This window comes from Diprion similis, chromosome 8, assembly GCF_021155765.1.
Source record: "Diprion similis isolate iyDipSimi1 chromosome 8, iyDipSimi1.1, whole genome shotgun sequence".
NCBI lineage: Eukaryota > Metazoa > Arthropoda > Insecta > Hymenoptera > Diprionidae > Diprion > Diprion similis.
This window is the reverse complement of record NC_060112.1, coordinates 5,636,096-5,659,753: the sequence shown is the minus strand read 5'-3', so window position 1 is coordinate 5,659,753 and position 23,658 is coordinate 5,636,096. Positions and strand designations below refer to the sequence as shown.

Here is a 23,658-nt window from a genome sequence, read left to right as displayed (position 1 = left end):
ATCAGTAAACCTGTTTTATCGGTTTAAAAGAAACTTCTTCATTGACCAATTGTCATAGAATTTGACCAATCATATCCTTGAAAATTCGAACATCAATTTTCTCGAACAGCACCGGTCTGAAATATACATATAAATAAATTGAAAATAAAGCAGAAAAGTCTTGTTAACACAGTAATATAATATGGAAAAAAGTCATTAATTTTCACCCAAAATTCGACTTAAATATTGTTTTCCATCAAAAATCCCTGAACTAAAGTCGTATAATTGGGGGTAAACTTGTATTCAGACGAATAGGGAATTTATTTCCTTTATCAGCGCATAATACACACACCACTGCCGCATATGTATACCCATTAGACGTTTTCGTTACAGTGTTAACTTGTTGGTGCTGCTGTTGACGAGGCAGGCTGAACATTTCGCATGGAACACGAAAAAACACTTTGACTTACGAAAATAGTGCCTTCTAGAATACACTGACACTGAGAGTCTGTAGAGAGCTCGGACGCCTTGCTTGCTTTGATGCAAAATCTCGTAACCCTTACTATAGACCCGCCGAGCCAGTAGCTGCAATCATCTGTAATATGCACTACCGACTGACAATGTTGGGTCAAACCTCAGGGTAGCTACAAGCGTAGATTGCGTACATAGTTGTTAGCATTTGTTTGTTTTTCTCTTGTTTATAATTTTTTTTCTATATTGCTTCGTTCTCTTGTTTTATGAATATCTCTTATCGTTTGATGATTGTTTGATAGTAGTAATTACTGTCTATTATTATTATTATTATTATTATTATTAGTATATGCTAGCTATATACTTTTCATGTTAGCGCAGATACATGAATTATATAAAAAAAAAAGACAACGATTATCATATTCTAAGCACCGCTGTAGATCTGAAAAAGCTTTTCTTCTGCTCTTTTTGTTGCTCATATACATACATATATGTATGTATGCATATAGCTGTATAATATATGTATCATTTCTTTTTTCTTCTTGCAATGTATAATAGGTTTCTCTAGTATACATTTGTTAATGTTAAATGTTGATACTATTTTTCTAAACGTACAATTTATTGTATGCATATAATGCATTATTATTATTGTTATTATTATTATCGTCACTATAAATATTACTGTATTTATTTTATTTTTAGTTATTAAGACAGTATTCGTCCCGTATTATGAAGATCCTTGCGATAGGAACTACTCTAGGTAGAGCAACGAATCCGCGTTTATCTGGATGTGTTCAACAAAGCCAAGAGAGACTTTTTGTTGATCATTTTGATTCGTTTCTTTTTTTTCTTTTTATCTTTGCAGAGGGCAGTAAACACAGATTCCCTTTGCGGTGTTGAAATATAATCATATCAGTGGGAAAATTTTCATACATATATTTCATGAAAGCATAAGCGTAAATTTTTCTCGTTTTATATCGTTAATATTTAATTTGATTTTATGTTTACCTAACTAATGAGTATCTAAATGTTACAATCTCAGTTATTACCTGCAATTTTTTCGTTCCAAGTATCACTGTGTAGCATTTACATTATATAACATTAATTCATAATGCGTGGAGATGACGTTGGCAAAACAAAAATAATAAATAAAATATTGAGATCTTTTTCTAATTGACATAATTTGATTTGTACGTCAGGAAATCGAAGTTTTGAAATAAGGCGATGAATAGATCAATAGCTGGCAATCGAAGAACAAGACGAATCTTATCTCCGTACCAACGCATTCCTGTTGACCTATATTATGTTATAGTTTAATATTAAATTCAGTTTTGTACGTGTAAAAAAGCAATTCGAAGTCGTAAATTAACCCTGTATAAACTAACAGCAGAGTCTTTACTGACGTTCAAAAACTGATTTACGTAAATCTTCATGTCAAACCGGTGACGCTGTTGCATTTCATCGTGATTGCCTGCTCCCCATTAAATTTAGTTCTATCGGGCGAAAACAACGGTATATGTTTATAAATTAAGTTAATGACAAATTAGAACGCTCTGAGGTTAACCGTCTCAAATATGAAATTATTATTATCTTCTGTTCCGTTTTTTTTTTTTTTTTTTTACTTCAATAACAACCCACGGCATTTTGTTATGGAATTTAATAATTAACGTCACAAAATATGATCACATTTGTATACAGAGACTGATACCTGACCTGAAAGTGTATATATTTGACGTTTGATAATCAATATACTCTCGATTTATAGATATTATAAAGCATAGCTACTGGATATTAATATTCATATTAATATTATATAAATTATATAATTATACGCTATGGTGATGATATTATATATTGAGGTATCTTTATTAATTTGTTAAGATTATTAAATGTTTTTGTAAAAACTGTATACACACACGAATACACCGAGATAAAGTAAAACAAAAATTTTGTATTATCATTAAGCCTTAGGCAACTAGTTGTATACATGTGGGTAACAACAACTATACAGTTGTATTTTAAATATTTGTATTTAATATGTACAATATTTTGATACGTGTAATGATTTTGTGACAATGTGACAAAAATGAACACTTAAGCTAACTTAAACAATCGAATCAATGGTTCGAATTGTCGTTACGTTATTTTCTAACAAAAAAATAAAAATAATAATAAATCTTGATATTATTGAAAAATTATAAACTTTTTTTGCATTTGAAAATATCTCGTAAATCATAACATTCAAAATCATTACACTTCCTACTTATATTTGATACAAACACAATAAAACATGTCCACTTTTCAAAGAATTTTCATCTATTCTTTCGGTATTTGTATCAGAGTCAGAATCACAATGAGCTTGCGTATGTTCATTAATTATCTGTACACCCGTCTCTGTTTTTTCTTCCCATACAAAAATCATGAGTAAATTTTGAGCAACAGTAAAATTTGGTCCACATGCTGCTAATACGCATACTGCCTACTCTCTAAGAATCAGAATTTCTCATTTAATTGCTTTTCTACAATTCAGTTATTAATTGACTGAGTATAAAAATAATCATGAACATTGCGACCTGATGTCTAAAATTTATGTCTTACACACTGTAGTAACCTCTTAGTGTTTGATGTATGTATCGAAAATAACAACGAAGACGAATCGACCAGTGACATAAACACGTCAATTCAACCAGGTCGGATAATTATTTGATAAACACTGTGAAATAGGAGGGGAATACAGCAAATCCTATTGCGGTGGTCCACCCATCATACTGACAGGTGGCATGCCTTGAATTCCGTAAGGTCCTTGGGGAGGACCTTGACCTCCTGCCATTGGAGAATGCATCTGCATCGCAGGACTCTGTATTTGCTGAGTAGGAGTGATTTGACCCGCAGCAGGCGACGCCACGACCTAAAACAAAAGGTAAAACGCATATTCAACGAAGGTATCCACTTTTCTTTTCCACAGTGCTTTATGAGAATGCATCCAATTTTTTTCGTAAAATATCTGTTCAATTGGAAATTTTTTGTAATATGACCATTCCGATCTTGGGAATTGCGCTTTGGTTATCTAGGATCGATAAATTATCATATAAATTGATAATCTAATAATTTGCAAAATATAATCTCAAAGTCAGAGTTACCTCATATTAACAAATGAAAAATTTGTATGATATGTATTAAAGCCCTATCTGACCAAAACGTAATTGCTGACCCGAAATCGACCCGAAATTTTAATAAAAGATTATCTCGATTCGCGAAAATACTTTTTAATCGGTCACGTGTCCTCATGCTCAAAGAATCTCAGAAAACGCGGCAGGTGTTCAACATCAATTACTCAATTCAATACCTGAGGCATAACAGGAGTCTCCGATGGTAATGTGAGATTAGCAAGAAGGTCTCTAACAGCCGGAAACAGCGAACATTCCGTTGGATTTGCGCCATATTCAGCGAATCTTTTTAGTTGTAGGGAAGCTGCGGCCGTGGCAGAAGCTGGACCTGGATCCCTCTTCTCAGCGAGTTGTGTCAGATTATTGGTCAAGTCGTATACCAATGGCAGAACAAGGGAAGGTGTTTCACCCTGATAAGGCACGCCTATCCTCGTGATCTGGAGCTGTTTGAAAAAAAAAAAACCGAATAATGTTACACATTCCTGATTGAACGCATTTTTAATACTGGTTTAATTGATGAATAGAGAACTTACGAAGAATAAGATTTTGTTCCTGCAGACAAGGACTCCTGCCATCCCAGTTGGAACGATCCGTTCAGCCGAAGGCGGGATTCGGAGGCACCACTGCACCGACCATTTGAGTTGCTGCTGCTGCACGAGGCCTGGGACTAGTTCAAGTTTCGTTATTTGGACAAAGTCCTTCAGGACGTTCAGTGGGACGTTGAGCATTTTTCCAAAACCACACAAGGTGTTGGGCTTATACGGCGGTGCAGCCGCTCTAGTGTCGAAGAATTTTTCAATAATCTGAAATGATATGTGGTTGATAATGATACAGCTCAATGCATAATATCCGGCATTTTCATTTCGTAATTACCTGTAACTCTTCTAACGTCCACTGATCCTTTTGATCGGGTAAAGGCTGCACTTTTATGTGCAATGACTGGAGATGCTGCGGATTTAATCCAACTCTACACTGCAGAGTTTCCACCTTAAAGTGTACGACTCCCGGTTCTGTGCTATTTATTGCCGTGAACTATGAATGAGAAAATATTTGTTAATTGGTATCGTTAACTTTGAGAAGAAAACTTAAATTTGCTGAATGGTCTCCAGTATTGGACCATTTGTCTGCTAATTCAAATCTTGAAAATAAATGACTCCATGATATTAGTGACTTACCCCCTCTTCAGTCTGAATGAACCGCTGTAATTGCCTGCGCATATAAACACAGCCGAGAAATCTTTCTAAAGGTGAAAGATCAGGCACAATTAAGCCAGACGGATGGGGCGATGGACAGCACAAAAGTTCTAGTGCCTCGTTTGTGAGAAGCGTTGGAACCGCACCGGCCCAAGACCTTTGCGGTAAAACCCTGGATATATGACTTCCAGATTTATGGTCCGATGCCTGAGGGCTATGAAGCGCGGCGTGACCTGGGCTTTGACCCGGTCTCGCAGGGGAGGGACGTGGAACGCTTGGGGATCCTGGCCAATTTGATGCAGCAGGAGACGCCATACTTTGTGAAGAGGGAAACGGACTTCCATCAATATGGCCTACAATGGCGGATTAAATATTATTACGTCAACTAAATTGTGATAATAAATCCATTGTAATCGTAATTAATATTTTGGCAGTGGTCAGATTTTCAGTTAAAAAAATCACCATCTTGTGTATTCTTCATTTCTTCTTCAATTAATTTAATAAAAACGAGGCCGCATTACCCGTTTGCATGTAAGAACTGGCCGGAGAATGGCCGACTTGAACATTACTGCAGGGTCCAGGCGAAGAAGTTGGCATGAGTCCAACGGGACTAGGAACATGCATTGCATTCAATGGACTGTTGGCTACGAGCCCTCCCGGAGAAGGATGCGGTAGCATATTTGGAGTGTTGGGCGGAAGAGATGGCGGAGAAGCCAAATTAAAAGAAGTTGCCGGACTGCTTCCAAAACTCTGATGCTGTCCAGCCTGTATAAAGTAGAATGCTCATGACCATGAGTGCGTCGTTCAAATTATTTGACCACTACCTGCAATTAATTTCAACACCTACCTGTGATATATTAGCCGTATGAGGACTAGCAGGTGTGTGAGGATTGCTTCCCGAAGGCGGAGTCAGTGGAGGGTGAAATCTTAGCCCGTCTCTCTGCTGCGCAGGGGACTGAGGCCCTCCCCTGTGATGACTCAAGAATCCCACTCCGCTACCACCTTCACTGTCCATGGTGACTGGAGACGGTGGATTATCGTCCTCGGACTGAGACCGTCTCCGGAATACAGCGCTCTCGTCAACGTACTTAGACAGGAAAGTCTGCGGAAGTGGAAAATGGCAAATATCTAGAGGTTTTTTTAAATCAAAACAAGGTGGAAAACATAATCGATTGAATCGTACCTTCAAACCTGGAGTAGGTGTGAACTCCTCGACGACATTGCTTCGATCAAATCGGCTGTAAGCTCCATCTCTCAAACTGACCAAGCCGCTACCTCTAAGGCGTAACTCCAGACAATACATTCCCTGGTAAGCTAATCTGACTAATGTCACACATTGCGGTATTACGGTGAATGTTTGTACCGGAACTTGGGGTCTCTGGAATAATTTTTTAAAATTACGAGCGCTGTAAGTTTAACGATTTAAAAATTTATTTTAGTACGATTTAGTACGCAAGTTCGTTAGTTCAAACCATTTGTCGATTATACTTACGGAATTATGAACGCCTAGTTGAGGAATCGTTGGTAGCTTACTTATGGATGACAATGGTTGAAGAGTTTCACTCAATATATGAACTATTTGAGCCAAATTTCTGTAACGGTTTAAATGCGCTTCGAGTTGTTCCTTCATAAGTGAATGCGCGTTTGTTGTGTTATTTGTTGGACCTGCAATAATGGATTTGAAATTAGGTAATTCCTTCACTTGTCACAGAATAGAGTAAATTGCAATTAGATAATCTAATCGAGAACTCACTTTTTCCAAACACAAGTTTGAATGCTTTGTCGTTTGTACTCCATTGCACGGTAACTGTAGCTCTTCTGGTGGGTCCATAAGCTAAGACCAATTTACTATAGCTGTACGATTTGATACTGACCATATTTCGCACATTGTATTTTTCTGAAAGAAGAACCATAGTTTAGAATAAAAAGATTAACCATGAATCAAAAAAATAATTTTCAACATTGTAAATTACCAATTTTGAAGTATTCAGCCAGGTCGTGAACAATGGAATAGAGATGGACGATCTGTGCCCAGTCATTAAGCAAGGAATCGACAGTGCGAGACACTGCGTCTGCTGTTCCCATTTCGTATTGAAAATAGACGGGTCGACGAAGCCCTAAAAGGTAATACAAGTAAGGTGTGTCAAATTTTGGAGGCGTTGGTAATCTGAAGCCATCTCAGGGCAGCCTAAAATCGCAAAAAAATGATACAAATGGCTGACTACCAGCTGTGCAATACCTTGTTCTTTGGGATGACTGCTGCTCAATGGACTACTGTAGAAAACAAATTCAGCCATCCATGTTTTTGCCATTCCTTTACCCTGTACTCTTATCGAAACACTCAGCAGTCTCTTAAGCAGTGCTTGCCATGCAACGCTTGATGCTATACTCGGCAAGGGAGCGGGCAGTTGTACAAGTTTGAGTACTAATGCAGTCGCGTTTGCCTCCACTTGAAGACCTTGATGAGCTATGTCTCGTTTAGTGAACTGTGATAAAACGAAATCAATTAGTTGTTTATCCAATGCCCGAACTGTGGCTTTTAAGGAGGCTGCAAATCTGAACGCGGTAGAAAATGTTCATTGCGTTTAGAAGAAGAAACGATAAATTAATCGCAAGAAAAGAACTTGAACGCTACAGATTTTCGCTTTGCATCGAAAAGAAACATATTTATGTTACAAAAATTGACTTCTCTACATCCGTTTGACTGGAGCACAAATTGCGAAACATTGTTCACGAAACCAAAATTGAATTTTCAATGTATCCTTTAAACTTCTGTGAAACCGATTTTTAATAAATTCAAATTTGGTTTAGTTAAAAATTTTTTTGTGCTTGCTTACGTTTTTTGGGATTCCTCGGATTGTTATCATCTATTCATTGAAACAAAAGGTCAAATGAAAAATTTGTTTCACAGAAGCTTGAAGAGTGCATTGACAATTTGAAAAAATTTTGTTTTTTGTGTTTCACATATTATGTTTGCCTGTAAGGGGGTTACAGTTTCGCAAGGCATGCATCGTTCAACCGGACGCAGAAGAATAAATTTTTCTTTTAAAGTGTAAATTTTTCAGCTTTCAAATCGTATTTTTTCAATTATTTCCCATCTTTCCACTGTGCTTAGATTGGAACCCCACTAATCAAGTAAAGAAACAGGGCAAACCTCCTGAGCAAGCGTGACAAAAGGAATCCTTTCATCGCACAGAGCCACAACATGTGCCAATTCGGGAATGAAGTATGCCGGATGTTTAGGCCGTCTCGCTTGATTGGTTCCGCCTGCTTCTGTTCGGCCACCAGGTCCACCGCTCCTACGCTTGCCACCTCCTTTCTCCACTTCTGTAATGCACCCCCCATCTTGATCATTATTCCCTAAAAAATCCATCTGTTAATTCCCCGTAAAATAATTGATAACCGAACACCAGTACCACGTAATTGGTGGTGCCAGATGTTAATTTTTAGTAAGTATAAAGTGTATGAGCGTTTTATCATCATCATTTACAGCTTGTAAGACAAATTTCGTTAATTGTTAGTAGATTTACTCCGAATATTCATTCACCAATAACACCTTGCAGTTATACTAATATTTTTAAAATCCATTTCTCCCACATTTCTCTTACCACTGTCGACGCTTGTGAATGGCCCATGAGTTATGACAAATGTGTCAAATTCAATGAGAGTCAAAAGTTTTAGATACATTTTTGGTATTTCTGTTTCTATACTATCGTCGTGTGGATCGTCTTCTATCGAACTATGTTTCACAACAGCAAGATAAAACGAACAGTCAATTTCACACTGCGTCGTATCCTTTTCTTTAAATGCCACTATCTGGAACAATCACACACGAAAAACGGATCAATATAATCAGATTATCAAATTCCAGGTACATTTGATCCCCATTCGCACTTACCAATATTACATTAGGATGCCTGTGCAGTTGAATGAACATTCTATGTCTGCTGATTTTAGACATGGGATGATCAGGGTGATGAAGTAGAGGCAATCGCTCATGGGGCGTTGCAGGCAGGTGTTGCAAAGTTTTTTCACAACGTCTTTGCGTGATCCAGTACCTGTGCCACAAATCATATTAGTGAATGTAAAATAGCTGACTGGTGAAACACTCGGGAATTTCCATTTCTTACCTGAGCTCTGATATCAGTGTCGGGAGCCTGGAGTGATCACCGTTCAACGCAGCTGTGAGTTCCGGAACCAGCGGAGCTTCGTACTGAGGTACGTGACACTGAAGCATTCCAGTGTGAGTGTCGACTGTTACCAGTAGCAACTCCGCCCGTAAACACGGCTGTAGAATCGGCACCGATAGGATGGCCGGAGATCCAGCAAGTGTGCCTAAACAATTTTTAATTTTAAAATAACCACTTTGCAAACTCTTTAAAAAATAATTGAGACAGTAACACTCACATTCAACATCCTTCAGCATGGACTGAAACTCTTGCTTCAATTCCGAAAGCCTGCTACGTGTTCGAACGTAAATCGTGTGCACTAGGAGACATTCCATCGATAACAAGTCGGATCTTATTGCTCGGTCTGCTATTTCACTTTCCTGTGAAAAATTGAAAAAAAAATTCGCATGCATAATTAACTGATTTACAGTTTACATCGAGTTCAAAATACTCACTTTACTCCCCAGAGAAGGAACGTGGACTACAGCTAAAGGCCTAGCAGGGTCATGCTGATCAACCTGAACTGTGAGACGATAGCCTAATTCTGACCTCGGGTCTTTGCTGGTTAGCTCCCTGTGATTCAAATTCAATGTAAAACAACGTTAAGCACAAATTTTGCGTAAATGAAGTGGAAAAAATTTTGCTGAAATTTGTTCTCCTACCTCCAATAAGATATAGACAAGCATTTGCCTGGTGTGTATTCGTCGACGTGAATATGGTCATCCAGTCTGTCACGGATTAGTCGCAGTGTTTGCGAATACAGTACTTCCAGTTGCAGAGATTGGCAAAAGTGGTGGAGAATGTGATAAACTTCGGATAAAGGCATTGTGGCTTCAGCTAATCTCGATTGTACGACCTGAAAATGGTCATTCTCTGGTTTTATCAAGGCTGTTTTTGGAACAAGGTTCAGCTTTCACAAAATCCTGCATATGTTTGAGACCCGTAGTTTGTACCTGATGAACGTAGCGGGTTTGAAGGGGATGAACCAAGGCTTTTCCATCTCCAGTTTCCCTGTCAGAAACTAATATTTCCAATTCTAATAACCGCCATGGTACTGTCGCTCCATCTCCCATCACGGTTAATGAAACGGAAAATTCTTGTTCGACTAAAAACGTTACTCGGCCTGCCTCGATCTGCAACGATAATAATATTCAGCAGCTACATATAATAACATTGAAATTGATGTCAATGCGATTAGTTTCAGTGATTTAGTTACCTTCAAGTTACGCATTTGTGGTAGTAAATTTCCAGTTACTAATCGATGCTGTATCACTTGGTTCAAGCGCTGTAATGTGCTTCTTTTTTCCGATGGTGTAATTGGGTCAGGAGGTACTATTCTTTCCTAGGTATAATTTAGTGTCACTTTTACATGTTTATTAGATATCAATGATCGGTAATAAATGTGTAGATTTCTTTTCATCAATACATACTCTGATGCAAGCAGGTAATCGACTGTATGTTCCAGTGGTCAGAACTTCAACGGCTGCTGGTATGTGAAAATTTGGTAATCTGGCATGGACCAGAGTTTCACGTGCCATTCTAGCTAGCATATCGGCAGTGTCAACAAAGAGGAGGGATTGTTTGTCTAGAAAGGCCATTATATGCTGAGAACAAATGAATGAGTAATGAGTAAATTCTCATCATGTTATTTGCCTGAATCTTATTAAACAGTATTAATATTCATGAAACTAATGAATGTATTATGGAACTATATCTATGATAATTTCTATATTTTGAATTTTTACTTATTGATTTTTAGTCTTCAATTGAAGTGTTTAATCAAATAGCAATTTACATGTTTCATTAAATTTATTACTAACATATGAGGAAATTTAAAATATAATTAGATTATGGAATAATGAATCAAATTAATGTTTCCACTTACTGCCGACTTATCTACTTTGGAAGCGCTATTTGCCCATTTCACCAGAGCTAACAAACGAACAAATAACTGACGAGTTCTGGCCGAAAAGTTATAGATCTCAATTTTCCTTTCCATGTCAGTTTTACGCGGCAATCTGAAATTTCAAATCATTGTAAAATGTCGGAACCGAGTATAAAAGTTTCTCTGTATTGCTAATTACTCATATGATATGAAATTCATTTATCTGGTCAAACGTAGAATATTTCATCTTTTCTGACTTATTGTTATATTCGCTGAGCGTGCTCATTTGTTTATTTTATTATTAATTTTTTATATTTTGGCCAAGGCATTGCTCGTTGAAGAAGAAATAAACGAATAACTAAACAATCTATTGGCATTTCAAGGTCTTTCTCAACCGGATAAGAAATGTTAGCCGATATTTTGTGTTCATGTGTTTGTAATCTTGTTTTTAAGTAGCTTCGATATAAATGTTTATTATATTACATCATTAATTCTACTAAACAACAATGTATAGTTAATGTTCTGTTTTCGGTACATACAATTCAGCGAGAACGGTTAGCTCATGGTACGTTCTTTGGATAATGAAGTCGATAAGGATTCCAAGCGAAATTGATCCACCGCGATTTCCTTCCTGCGGTATATTATTCGCAACCGGAGTCTGGTGCCCTTCCAAAGGAACTGGCGCCATTTCTGCAGGTGTTTAGCCTCTAGCGAGTAAAAAATTTCGCCAAGAGCTTTGAAGCGATCTACAAACCTGTGCAAGAGGTTAGGTTACATTAACAAAAACAAGATTCATTAACCACGTGTGCGATGCGTCTTGTCAGTCAAATTAATTTCCATATTTCTCGGCCAGTTTAGATTCAAGATCAAAGAACATTTACGCTTTCGGCTGACAATTATAACGAGAAACAAGACTAAACAATCGTGTTGCAATAGCAAGAGGGAAAAAAATAATCGTATAATTTTAGTGAGCGGAATATTTAATGAATAGGTAAAACGTGGTTGAAATTGATTCGATAAATTTCTTCGTCAATTGTGTAAACTCGGAACTTACCTGTGTGCTGTTTATTACTATTTTAGAATCACGAGACAACCGAACTGACTGACGTTTACATACGTCGCCATTTTCGCGGCAAGTGATCTTGATCAATGAAACACGAATATAGTTTGTTGGTAAAGCAAGAGATGGCAATATCAGGATATTCTCACTAGGAGTAATAGGAGTAATATTCAAGTAACGCTGCTTCTTGCAATATTCAGAACTATATATGTTGTAATTGTCGGTTAGTAGCTGACGACTCGCATGGACGGAATCTTCGCTGTATAGTCCCAAATCGAAAAGAATTTAGTAGTACTTGAAACGAAATGAATAAATATTGATGAAATTGTATCGCATATATAGCAAAGAAAATGATGACAAGAATACCACCAACCCAAATGACGACAGTCATTAAAAATAGGTAATTCATCAAAAACTTTTTAAGAGGTAGATGTGTGATAATCATAACAATAACCTCGAAATTCATAACTGAAAATATATTGGTCGCACATTTATTTTTACAAACAGTTAGAATATGTCATGTTGGAAATCTCAAAATTATTCTTAGAATTAAACAATTTCGAGTTGTTACAGTTCTGTCCATGTGAAAAATCTGAATTTCTGGCAAAGATGCAAGTCCTTCTCAGATTTGAAATCAACGGTCAACGTTCCGTCTACTGCCGTTGTCACCCCATTTCCACCCCTGACTGACCCAGTACCTGATCTTCCCACGCCTATATACTCAACATCTAAAGAGGAGCATCAAGTGACGCAGATCACCGTGCTACAAAACGGCCTGCAAGTTGCATCAGAAAATCGTTTTGGTCAATTTTGTACAGTTGGAGGTATACTGGCTAAGATGAAATTTTTTTCCCGATATGAAGTTTGCCCTAAATAAGAATACAACCTGTTTTCAGTTCTCATAGATTCAGGGCCAAGATATGAGGTTGCCTACCCCAGTGGAATTTCTCACTTCTTGGAAAAATTAGCATTCAATGTAAGCCAAAGAATCAAGTACCGTGTGAAAAACGTCTTCCCATTTTACAGAGCACAGTTTATTTAATAATCTGCACGTTTCAGTCAACCACAACATTTAATAGCAAGGACAAGATAATGCTGAAATTAGAAAAACACGGAGGTATTTGCGACTGCCAAGCGTCGAGAGACACCTTTGTGTATGCAGCTTCCGCTGAACGAAATGGTCTTCGAACAGTCACACAGATTCTTGGGGAGATTGTCCTCAGGCCACAAATCACAAATGAAGAGGTAATTAGCAACATTTTTAACCTAAATTGATTCCTACTTGACGTATTCTTTTACAAACACATTGTAAATGGAACATAAAACACAAATTCCATCTTTTACTGCAGTTAAGCTTAGCCAGACAGACAGTCCAGTTTGAACTGGAATCGCTCTCTAATAGGCCGGAGCAAGAACCACTCCTGATGGATTTGATCCATGCTGTAAGTGCTCTGAACTGCTTTTCAGGGCTGGCAGTAGGTAATTTTTTTAATGTGATTGTGTGGTTGATTACATTACTTAAACTAAAGTGATAAAATCTGAGTAAAAAACAACAAGATTGTAACACTCATCTTGTATCGTTATATTCAACGCTTTTCTTGAAGTCGTGAAACTATTTTTTACAGAACTTTCAAATCTGAAAGGCACTGCCAGCCTTGGGTTCGATAAATTATCGCAGTACTGTTTTTTAACTAATCACGTTTGTTACCAGGCGGCGTATAGAGACAATACTCTTGGATTACCAAAGATCTGCCCAGAGAGGAACATAGATAAAATTGACCGAAATATTCTATTCACGTATTTAAAGAATCATTACACACCAAGTAGAATGGTCGTCGCTGGTGTTGGAATCGAACACCGAGCTCTAGTTGACGCAGTTGAAGAGTAACTACCTGGTTTTATTGATCAAAACCTGAGACGAGAAATCCCCATTTTTTTCCACTCCTAATGAAAGATACTAATTGCTAAACTTGCAGATTCTTTGTCACGGAGAAGCCCATCTGGGAGCAAGATACCAATTTAGTTTTACCCGAGACGAATTCAAACTTCGTGGACAAATCCATTGCGCAATACACGGGTGGACTTATTCTGGTAATACATGGAATTATCAGCGCGTAATGTGACCAGATGTTTTGCTAATGTTTTGTTCCTATTTTAAAACAGGAAGAATGCAGTGTTCCCGTCTATGCAGGTCCCAGTGGTTTACCGGAATTATCTCATATCGTTGTTGCTCTAGAAGGCTGCTCTCATCAAGATCCGGATTTCATAGCAATGTGTGTTTTGAACATGATGATGGGAGGCGGTGGAAGTTTCAGTGCTGGTGGTCCCGGAAAAGGAATGTACACCAGATTGTACACCAACGTTCTTAACAGGTTTCTTTGTTCTGTTTCAACTAAAAAAAGCTTGACGATCACTCAATTTGGAATTGATTGATTATATTACTAATACTATATCACTTGTTCCAGGTACCATTGGCTCTATAGTGCAACAGCATACAATCATGCTTATTCCGACACAGGATTGTTTTGCATACATGCGTCTTCAACGCCAACGCATGTCAAGGAAATGATCGAAGTGGTAGTGCGCGAATTTGTGGCCATGGCTGGACCGATTAGCGAAAGTGAACTATCTGTACGACAATTCTAAAAACTGAGATAATTTTCGACAGACAGAAACTGGCCCAGATTGATTCAGAGATCTTTTCTTTTTGCAGAGAGCCAAAAAACAGCTTCAGTCTATGCTGCTAATGAACTTGGAGCAACGTCCCGTTGTTTTTGAAGACATCGGTCGACAAGTCTTAGCCACAGGATTTAGAAAACGACCAGAGTATTTCATTCAAGCAATTGGTAAGTGGTTTTCTTTTCTCGTATTCGCCGAGACGAAACGCTGCAAATTTTAATAAAACTTGGCCTTTCTGTTTTTCTAGAAAAAATCAGTCGAGAAGACATAAAGAGAGTTGCACGTCGATTGCTGAGGTCACCACCTAGTGTTGTGGCACGTGGCGAAGTAAGCAATGTTCCATCTATCTCCGATATTCAAGCTGGTTTACTACACAGTAGTGGACGTTTACCTGGTTCCCAAAACCGGTTATCTCTTTTTCATTAAGAACTTCATGAATAAGAATTTTCAACTATTTCGCCATTAAACGAAGAGACGAAGTTAAGGAACTATAAAACTAAGCAACTTGCGCCTGTTTCCGATATTGAAAAAACAGCGATAAAATTACTGTTTTAGTATACTTATAGTTTAAAAAAAAAACTACCTGTACATTATTATACAACAATTGTCGTTTTTAGTTAATTCTGATAACATCTTGTAAATTCTTCTAAGTCAGTTTCAAAACTCTCGCTTAAGAATTACTCCGATTTCATTATCATCCATTCGGAAGATGTTGATGAAATTGTTTTAGTTTCAAGTCATCGGCCGAACTTGCGTATTTGATGGAATAAAATAATTTTTCAAGTTCATTGGTACTGCGATGTGAGTTAAAGAGAAAAAAAAAAAAAAAAAAACCAGGCGTACTCAAATAAAACGCAGAATTCAATGCACGTTAGGGAAATGCTTAGTACAAAACATGAAGGGCTTTCTTAACTATCATTTTTTCGAATTGTTTCACGGTTATCCAATTTCAATTCTTCCAGTAAGTATTTGAATCTGAGTCTCGTAGTATCCGCCAGCAAGCACATTTGTAATCTCAAATCCGCGTATATTCTGTGATTTCCCAAAATGGCCTGGTTGTAATTCTAAAATAAAAAATTCTTCGATGTTACAATGTATCGCAATCGTAACGGTAAGATAAATCGTTCAGGATATCGTATCCGTAATAATTTATACCAGTATTTCATTTTCCAAGTATACTTGTATTTCGTAGGGCATGAAGTGGGATATCTTGTGAAAAATTTTATAATACTTCTGCAGTATCGGCTTAACATATTCCTGCCGCTTCTTTTCAATATTTAGGAGATTGTCATAAAAGTGACTAACGAGTTGCTTTTCATCGTTTGTAAGTGCGCTAATTTTCTCCCAGGCCAAATCGAAATCATCCAAGCGCAAATCTGAAGGCTAATTGGATACAGATATTGGAATTTCAAATTAAAAAATAACGCTAATAAAAAAAAAAAATTCAAGAATTACGTTTATCTGTCGCAGCTTATCTCTTGCCTCGTTGATTTTCTCGTGGATCCCATTGATCTCAATTTTTATGCTGATGCTACGATTCTTCAATTCCCCTTCGCAAGCGGCGTAGCTTTTTGCTAATTCTTCATTCATATTCTTCACCGCCTTCTTATGATCAGTTTCTCTCTTTTTGACAAGTCTGTCAATAGCGGCTGATGGCTTAGAAATACCGACTAGAGGATTGTTTAACTTGTATTATAGTAATCACATCCTAATGTCAGCAAATATGTGTAAGTAAAATTTGATTACCAAAAACCGTGGGAATCTGTTTGACGTCCCTAATGTCGTGCCAATTTTTTGAATATTCATTTTTCGTTCGGAGACTATTATATTCAGGATTTTCGCGAATCATCAGCATCGAAGACGCATGACCAGTGACTACATTTTCGTTCGCCCATCGCCTCTAGGCATATTTTATTTAATACTATACTTATAATTACTATGTTATGACGTTGCATCAATTTTTACGTGTTTAATCGACGTACGGTTTCTTTGGCCGAAGATTGAAGAATCGGATCGAGACTGTACCCTGGTCTTGAGGAACCTATAGAACTGGTGATAACTTTGCGACTGTGTGCCAAACCTTTTCTGTTATACGTCGACATTATGTCAACTCAAAGGTTCGGAATTTGACTTTCACTGACAGGCATGTGAAAAAACAAGATCTGAGCAAACTACAGGATATTTTTTTGTTCGAAGGATTTACGGACAAAATGCATTCACTGAGGATTCAGAGTAAGTATAATTTAATCTTAAAAATACCTAAACATGATTGAGAATAAATATGATGCAAGGTCCAATTTGATTATTTTTAATGTCATTAGTGGCGTCTACCAGTGACTACACACGTTGACCAAAAACAATTATCAATCGAAAGGTATATTACAATAAAAAATATTTACCTAAATAAAATACCACCTAACTTATAATACAATACAGTAAAGGAAAGATATTGAGGTTGAATCCAATCCGTTTATTACATTGCCGAATCATCGCCAGTGACAGACATAAATTACATTCTGAGAACTTGAGTTTACAGAAGTCTGCTTGAATGAAGATTGAAAGGAACAGCGAGTCGGCGCCGAGTAACAGAACGAAGTTAAGCTTCAGTTTCTTCCAATTTCTTAAGGAAAGAAGCCTTTTTCTGGGCGATACGGTTCTTCCGTTCCGAACGCGTGAGACGCAAGCGGTTCCAGCGTTTCTTAACTGGTTGTTTGTCCTTCTTCACTACCGTGTGCACAGGGTTGGCTCTGATAGCTTCGTGGGCCTTTTTGTAGATGGTTTCGATCTGTTGGGAGAAAACGAAATTATTCAACGCGATCATACACAACAATGCGCGGATTCACGACGGTAGTGATCCTGTTACAAAGGTTACTTGATAAATGGTTCAAACTGAACGCATTCAAATAATTAACCAGCGAATTGCTGTTGTCCAACTGCGACACCACAGAAATTTAATAAGCTTCAAGCGGTAATTCAAGTTGGACGTAGTTCCGTAAGGTAAGATGGCATGAAAAATGAAACATTCAATTATTATCAAATTAAGAACTTACACTGTCGGCAGTAATGCCGTTTTTGATGTACTGGGAGAATTGGCGATTAAAAGCTTCCTCGTCCTCACCCTCTAGCGTGCGCATGTAGTTTGCTACGTGTTGAGCGAATATATGCTGCCGGTGGACATCAGCGTTGAAGGATTTGGCTTCATTATCGTATCCAGGGAACCGTTTTGTGCTGTGAACAGCATGAAATACTGTATCAACACATATTGAAAACGCTGGGAGAACTCAGCTATAAATTTTCAGAGAATCAGAGACACTTTATAATCTTTTGATACCGGTACAAAGTTTCGTCCAATCAACGTAAAACACGTTAAAAGGCTTACGCTTTGTGGTGGTTCAGATGACGCGCATGTGTCAAGAAATCATCACTAGAAAGTAATTTCAAGATTGGTTGTACTCTGTATAATATAAAATTATGCAATAACAATATATGCAAACTAAACTTTGATATTATATAGCTTATCCCTCTTTTGCAAACTCTCAATTATATTAAAACAGCATTACTATCAAGTTTACAGGTTTCAAAGTTCATAATACAATACATGGTTTGTACCTGTGGGGGATATTCAGGCCTCCATCTACAGCCCCTTTCATAGCTCCAAAAACTCGAGCGCCAGTTGTCGTGCGCATGAGCCCTGTATCCAAGTAGCACCGGAAAGCACCTGGACCATCATCTAATTCCTCAACGTTGTATTCGTCACCATTAACGTCAGTTGTACCGGCATACAGGTTATCCAGGCCCAACTTTTTCAGAAGCTATAACAACAGCAATGGATTATTCAATACATTTCGTAGGACCATGAACAGCATTGTTTGGTTTACAATACACCATTCAGATAATATAGTTTTAGGGAACAATTGATTTTTCTTCAGTTATGTATCAAAGCGAGCTGAGTGGATCATCATTTGGTGAGTATATCAGCCCAATATTAGAATATCTAGAGTTTGGAAGTAATTGGGTATAGATAACATTGCTTACCCTTCTAGCTAGAAGAAGTCCTGTGCAGTACGCAGATGCATAGTTGGTCAAACCAACCTTGACTCCGTACTTGGGAAGCTCATGACTATAAGCTGCACAGACAATTTTGTCTCCTTCAATGCGAGAGTAAGCTACCTGGAATGTATGAAAAATAAGTGTTAATATGGTACGGTAATTGTGTGCAATTCATGATCGATCTCAATGACTGAGTCAGACCATTGATAATTAGGGAACAATTGTGTTTTCTTCAGTTCTGTATCATAGCGAGCTGAGTGGTTCATCATGTAAATAGAAATAGAGGCAAAGTTCAATTCTGCTTGGTTTAAATGTAATATTTAGAGCGGTAAATACAGTGTTAAACTGATGCAATGCTTACTTGACAAGTGATGTCTTTGTTCGAAAGGCGGACAATCAGCCTATACTTGGGGGTGTTGTATTTGTTCTTGTCCTGAACGGTAAGCCGTTTACGAGCATAGTAATCGGTCTTACCCTCGCGACGCCTCTTGAACTTAACTTGATACCGCTTGAAGTATTGCTTGTTCTTGACCACCTTAACGAACCCCTGAAAAGAATATTAACGAAACGATAATCTTAAAATTCGCACAATGTAGAATGAAATAAAATCCAATAAAACTCTGAGAAGCATTTGGGAGCGAACAGACGTCGCCCTCACCTAACCAACACGGATTTTTATTACTTCGGGAATTAAAGTTTTTTTGCCATGAAACGAAAGGTCGGAAATTATATGGTATATTGGACTGGTATTAGCATGGCCAGAAATGCTGAAACGATCAACAATATGTCAATATGAATTCGGCAAGGGTAGCCGTCTGCAAACGTTCGATGCCGCCATTGTCGCAAAGCACGTTGGTGTGTTCGGTGCTGGATTGCATCCGATAATATTTTATGCATCCTAACAGCAATCAGGTTTATATACGTTTATTACGTTGGGATATATTTTCGATTTACTATTTTTCATAATATTGTACAGTTTTATGACTCACCATTTTGATTCACGATCACGAAGACGCACCGACGGTGTTCCGCAACGACCGTGACGTGCACGGCCCACGTAGAAAAGAGATGCGTTCTGGCGTCCACATCGCGCATGGCTGGTATGCGATTACTTCGATACTCGACAGCTTCCGGTGAACTCCGGCGGCAACACTTGCCCTACCTAACGGCACGACCGAAAGTTTACGGGTTCAAATTCTGTCAATCGGCAAATTCATGGAACAAAAAAGGAAATAAGTCCATGAACAAAATTGTGTATTGCAAAATGGCTCGTGCAGTGAAATTACAGAGCAAATTTTCCTTTTCACCACATTTTATCAAAAATTCGAGATAACTGCCGAAACTCCTCGTCATTAGTGAACGAAATTGAAGATTTAGGTCGCGCTTGAATTGCCGGATTATATTGGTTTGCAATCAAAAAAGAAAAGTCTATATATTTCACAGTTGTCTATCACGTTCCTATACATATGGCAATAAATACTACGATAAAATCTATCGACATGGATTGTCAGGGTCACGTTTTTTTTGCCAATTGAACAAGGCCATGTTAGACAAGCTGATTTTATTTATAATTCTATTTGCGACCCTTGAAATACGGATGATGTCATTATTAGAATAATAGAACTCTTACTGTTTGCTAATTTACAATAAAACCGCTGATGTATACAATGTATGATCGTTACATCGTAAATTGGCTAATAAAAGGCGTGTAAAATAACAAGTTGCTTATAGGTTGAACAGAAGCAGCAATCAATCATTCTGGATGGAATCAGTTTCTGACATTTATATTTTCAAATTTAAAAACTTCGCTTTTTTTTTCTTATATCTTACAAAATACAATAGCTTATATTAATATCAGAGATTTTATACTCACAGACAGATGACAACGAACTATTGGGAGCAGGAAAATATAAAATAATGTGGAAAAACTGGACAGGAATGTAAGGATTGAAAAGTGCATTACTTCTTTGTAGGCTTTACATGCATAGCCTTCATATTCTAAATGTTGTGATTCTGAATAGATTCTGTGCATGTATAATTGGGTTTTCCGGACTTTGAAGATCTGACTCTCAAGAGGTAGAAGAGAAGTTCGGATTGTCAAAATTCGAAAATTGAAGATGACGTGGGATGGAGGGAAATATACGAGTACAAAAGAAAGTATAAGCTTTTGTTAAGAATAATCTGTCCTCAATTTATTTCGTTAGTTTTTCTTCATATTCCAAATGATATCTTTTACAAGGCGGATACATGTTTTTCCTTTCTTCTTTTCAAACATATTCTCACATGTACCCGTTGTAAATTAAAGAAACGAGAAAGAGAAGAGAGACAGCCTAAAAACGAGCCTAGTTTTCTCTCACATTAAAACTGCTGTTATTTAACAAGTTTTAAAATCATTGTCAAGTGTAAATTTTACGGTCTTAATTGTTTCCTCCCAAAGTTGAGAAGGAACAAAGTTGAAAATGAAAAACAGAATACTTTTACACATATACAGGTTGCGAGGGCCGTTTAAATTACGAATGGATCACTATTGGCGAAAAAAATTTGTATATTACCTAAATCAGTTACTATTATATGCTAGCATCTATTCTGTTATCAATATAGTATTGAGTAGCTACATTAATAAAAGTGTTTAAGCCTATCACCAGGCTTTTTCGAGCAACAAGAGCAGGCCATAAAGGAGACAACACGAAATAAATAATATATCTTCGCTTGTCTATAATAATAGTTTTCCGGTCGTACACAGTGTTAATATATTGCACGCACGATTGATTCACAGACAAGGAAATTAAATTAATATAATAGCAATATCAACTGCGAGAACATTAGTGCATCTTCTTTTCTTTCGACATAGGGTTGAGACATTTGACTTAAAGTTTAATTTGTTATGTTTCTTTATAATCTACTATATTTATAAATAATAATAATTCCACAAGCAGTAGTCACGTTGTTTAAAAAAAATCTCCCTGCTTAGCTGGTCTCGCAAACTGTTATAACAATCTTTGAAAATGACTGTTAAATTAAAAAAAAAAAAGAGAGCAGAGGCCGGGGAGATTTTCTTTTTTCGATGAAAATCGCAAACGGAAAAATGACGTAAAAAATGACATTCCCACTAAACTTAAAAGTGCTTATTCAAAATCTCATTTGTAATTTTAATATATCATTAATATTATCTACTAGACGATATAGTAATAATAATTTTACGTTATATTACATAAATTATAAATTGACCTTTCCATTACAATTCTTCTCGTACTGTTTGATAAAACACCAAGTTATACGTAGGTACAAGCTGTATCACGATCAGCTGCATTATGCCACCTGCCACATTTTCTCATTTAATCTTAATATTAGTGAAAAAAAGAACACAAAAGAAACAACCTAAATTTATTTCCAATATTAACCATAACTAGAGTTCATCAATACGTACTTAGAATAAAGAGCTTAAACCTCAATTTCATACAGTTCGTCTGCTCGGTTTGGCCATTCAACGATTGTTTTGCCGGAGACCGAGGCGTAACAATCACACCAGTTTTATATCTATGAATTTGATTCCCCAATCCACTGCCAAAGTCGAATAGAAAAAATGTTGCATAAGATCGTGAACTATTATTATATGGACAATGTCTCTTTGATTAATTTTTTCATAGTGTTACCCATTGTCGTACTAGAAGGTCCAGATGTGGTGAACGATAACTTAAATAAGTATGGTTGGATGTCCGGATATGAGGTGTCGAATATGAGGTCTAGCTCAGCCTGATTAGGCGTTTTTGGTAGGTAATCATGTCGATTCATAACTTCGGTTATGTACAATATTTTGTCCGTAAGTAGGTCGCCAACTTTCTCCCTACATATTTGCCTCTCGTGTTCGGTGACTAGCTTTATCAGCTCCAGTCTGACTGTCCATACCTCCCAGGGTATACACTCGGGCTGAAACGGCCAGCGATTTTTTTTCTTCTGAAAAAATTCTAGAGATATCTGTCCCGACCCAGGTCCGTCGTTAGACCTGAGTGCCTCTGAGAAGCCGGATATTTCTCGTTTCAAAGTTTGGTCAAGAAGCACTGACGAACAACAGACGTACGTAAAGTCTATAAAATCACAATCGACGTCCTGATAACCAACCGTCCCAACCGAGTAGCTTCCTTCTTGTTTGTATTTGAATTTTCCTAAACTCCTGTGGAACAGGACACTATGGAATATTCCAGCCACTGCTTCGTCCACCTGACGCCCCTCCATGCTGAGCTCAAAAAGTTGCGTCCTCGCGTTCATGATCGACAGAATCCTGCGAAGCGAAGGAAGTAGTTATCGTGTATACATGCTACAATGTATACAAATACAAATAAGACTTTAGTTTTACGAGTGATGAAGAAAGCTGTTTTATTGTTTATGTCCGTACAAATTAAACTTTGGTTAGATATGAGTGGTATAAAGTTATCGAAATTGAGGTTAAAAATGGCGTGATAATCGAATTAATGATGATCGCGGGTTCGAGATTAGCGTGATTGTTTACCTCTCCGGTTCGTTAGGTTAATTCGTGGCTTCCGTCGGCGTTGACCCATTCGACCACGTTGCGGCGGCCTGATTGTCCATCGATGGAAAGTTGAACCTTGGTTATCAATAGCGCCCAGTTGCTTTTTCTCGCATCACACGTACAACGCGGGTTACGTATGTATGCGTGTGTGTCTCATCAATATGTAGGGTATCAGGCGGCTGGTGTTATTTACAATTGTATTCATAGACGTAAAAAATAACACCCGCGTGTCATTGGGCCACGATTTTTGTTATTGAAAGCGCAGCGACCACTATCGTCCATTATGCGTGGCATTTACATTGTGGGAATTTTCTTCAAGACGCAGCCATAGCCCACCGCGAAGCCGTACGTATAGAAATTTTGTTGCACGGAACGGTAACTCGATGCTTGAACACCGCAACGTTCCAATAACAAGACTGAACAGCTGAATTGGGACTGGACGGACTGGACTGAACACGATGTTCGTGGCGGAGGCGG

At 37.5% G+C, this 23,658-nt stretch overlaps 5 protein-coding genes across 9 annotated transcripts in view; 2 read left to right on the top strand and 3 right to left on the bottom strand.

Moving 5' to 3' along the window:
- The window catches only part of LOC124409263 (tetraspanin-1), a 29,615-nt gene extending 28,427 nt beyond the window's left edge, over window positions 1-1,188 (top strand). For both annotated transcript variants that reach the window (XM_046886772.1, XM_046886771.1), the window contains exon 9: window positions 373-1,188. In XM_046886772.1, coding sequence (XP_046742728.1) covers window positions 373-398 — 26 coding nt within the window. In that variant the 3' untranslated portion in view covers window positions 399-1,188. The remainder of the gene's footprint in view (window positions 1-372) is intronic.
- Window positions 1,189-2,661: 1,473 nt separating this feature from the next.
- Window positions 2,662-12,007, bottom strand: LOC124409398 (mediator of RNA polymerase II transcription subunit 14). 2 transcript variants are annotated; one of them, XM_046886986.1, is made up of 25 exons: window positions 11,919-12,007; window positions 11,404-11,618; window positions 10,865-10,997; window positions 10,410-10,583; window positions 10,196-10,321; window positions 9,933-10,112; window positions 9,642-9,835; window positions 9,435-9,552; window positions 9,218-9,359; window positions 8,941-9,145; window positions 8,709-8,868; window positions 8,419-8,626; window positions 7,965-8,170; window positions 7,050-7,296; window positions 6,784-6,927; window positions 6,564-6,707; window positions 6,303-6,475; window positions 5,994-6,188; window positions 5,658-5,912; window positions 5,332-5,575; window positions 4,793-5,163; window positions 4,491-4,649; window positions 4,151-4,420; window positions 3,797-4,060; window positions 2,662-3,358 (listed from the first exon to the last, which is right to left on the bottom strand). In XM_046886986.1, exons 2-25 carry the CDS (start codon window positions 11,550-11,552, stop codon window positions 3,194-3,196), a joined length of 4,626 nt encoding a protein of 1,541 aa, XP_046742942.1. In that variant the 5' UTR covers window positions 11,553-11,618; window positions 11,919-12,007; the 3' UTR covers window positions 2,662-3,193. The 2 variants fall into 2 exon arrangements, with proteins under 2 accessions (XP_046742942.1, XP_046742943.1); XM_046886987.1 differs by having other exon boundaries at window positions 7,965-8,137.
- Window positions 9,658-23,596, bottom strand: LOC124409403 (autophagy-related protein 101). 2 transcript variants are annotated; one of them, XR_006929513.1, is made up of 3 exons: window positions 23,161-23,596; window positions 21,597-22,932; window positions 9,658-9,669 (listed from the first exon to the last, which is right to left on the bottom strand). XR_006929513.1 is itself a non-coding variant. In XM_046886995.1 (2 exons), the coding sequence occupies exon 2, from the start codon at window positions 22,917-22,919 to the stop codon at window positions 22,263-22,265; it is 657 nt and encodes a 218-aa protein (XP_046742951.1). In that variant the 5' UTR covers window positions 22,920-22,932; window positions 23,161-23,596; the 3' UTR covers window positions 20,824-22,262. The 2 variants fall into 2 exon arrangements, 1 of the variants encoding a protein (XP_046742951.1); XM_046886995.1 differs by lacking the exon at window positions 9,658-9,669 and having other exon boundaries at window positions 20,824-22,932.
- LOC124409400 (mitochondrial-processing peptidase subunit alpha) lies at window positions 12,158-16,355 on the top strand. 2 transcript variants are annotated; one of them, XM_046886989.1, is made up of 11 exons: window positions 12,158-12,324; window positions 12,489-12,748; window positions 12,821-12,900; window positions 12,984-13,169; window positions 13,274-13,366; window positions 13,636-13,808; window positions 13,901-14,015; window positions 14,088-14,296; window positions 14,390-14,555; window positions 14,638-14,770; window positions 14,851-16,355. In XM_046886989.1, exons 1-11 carry the CDS (start codon window positions 12,275-12,277, stop codon window positions 15,027-15,029), a joined length of 1,644 nt encoding a protein of 547 aa, XP_046742945.1. In that variant the 5' UTR covers window positions 12,158-12,274; the 3' UTR covers window positions 15,030-16,355. The 2 variants fall into 2 exon arrangements, with proteins under 2 accessions (XP_046742945.1, XP_046742946.1); XM_046886990.1 differs by having other exon boundaries at window positions 12,159-12,324; window positions 12,498-12,748.
- On the bottom strand, window positions 17,059-19,772 carry LOC124409402 (60S ribosomal protein L5). The gene is made up of 6 exons (XM_046886994.1): window positions 19,643-19,772; window positions 19,015-19,200; window positions 18,639-18,773; window positions 18,213-18,415; window positions 17,654-17,831; window positions 17,059-17,388 (listed from the first exon to the last, which is right to left on the bottom strand). Exons 1-6 carry the CDS (start codon window positions 19,643-19,645, stop codon window positions 17,200-17,202), a joined length of 894 nt encoding a protein of 297 aa, XP_046742950.1. The 5' UTR covers window positions 19,646-19,772; the 3' UTR covers window positions 17,059-17,199.
- Window positions 23,597-23,658: the final 62 nt, after the last annotated feature.

Coding starts and splice junctions, on each gene's coding strand:
- LOC124409400 (XM_046886989.1), top strand. CDS start 12,275: ATGATGACAAGAATACCACCAACCCAAATGACGACAGTCATTAAAAAT. Junction 14,297..14,389: donor TACACCAACGTTCTTAACAG/GTTTCTTTGTTC, acceptor CACTTGTTCCAG/GTACCATTGGCTCTATAGTG. Junction 14,771..14,850: donor GTATTTCATTCAAGCAATTG/GTAAGTGGTTTT, acceptor CTGTTTTTCTAG/AAAAAATCAGTCGAGAAGAC.
- LOC124409398 (XM_046886986.1), bottom strand. CDS start 11,552: ATGGCGCCAGTTCCTTTGGAAGGGCACCAGACTCCGGTTGCGAATAAT. Junction 10,998..11,403: donor CTAACCGTTCTCGCTGAATT/GTATGTACCGAA, acceptor TTGAAATTTCAG/ATTGCCGCGTAAAACTGACA. Junction 4,650..4,792: donor TCATTCAGACTGAAGAGGGG/GTAAGTCACTAA, acceptor TCTCATTCATAG/TTCACGGCAATAAATAGCAC.
- LOC124409403 (XM_046886995.1), bottom strand. CDS start 22,919: ATGAACGCGAGGACGCAACTTTTTGAGCTCAGCATGGAGGGGCGTCAG.
- LOC124409402 (XM_046886994.1), bottom strand. Junction 18,416..18,638: donor GACTTCTTCTAGCTAGAAGG/GTAAGCAATGTT, acceptor CTGTTGTTATAG/CTTCTGAAAAAGTTGGGCCT. Junction 17,389..17,653: donor ACGGCATTACTGCCGACAGT/GTAAGTTCTTAA, acceptor TTCTCCCAACAG/ATCGAAACCATCTACAAAAA.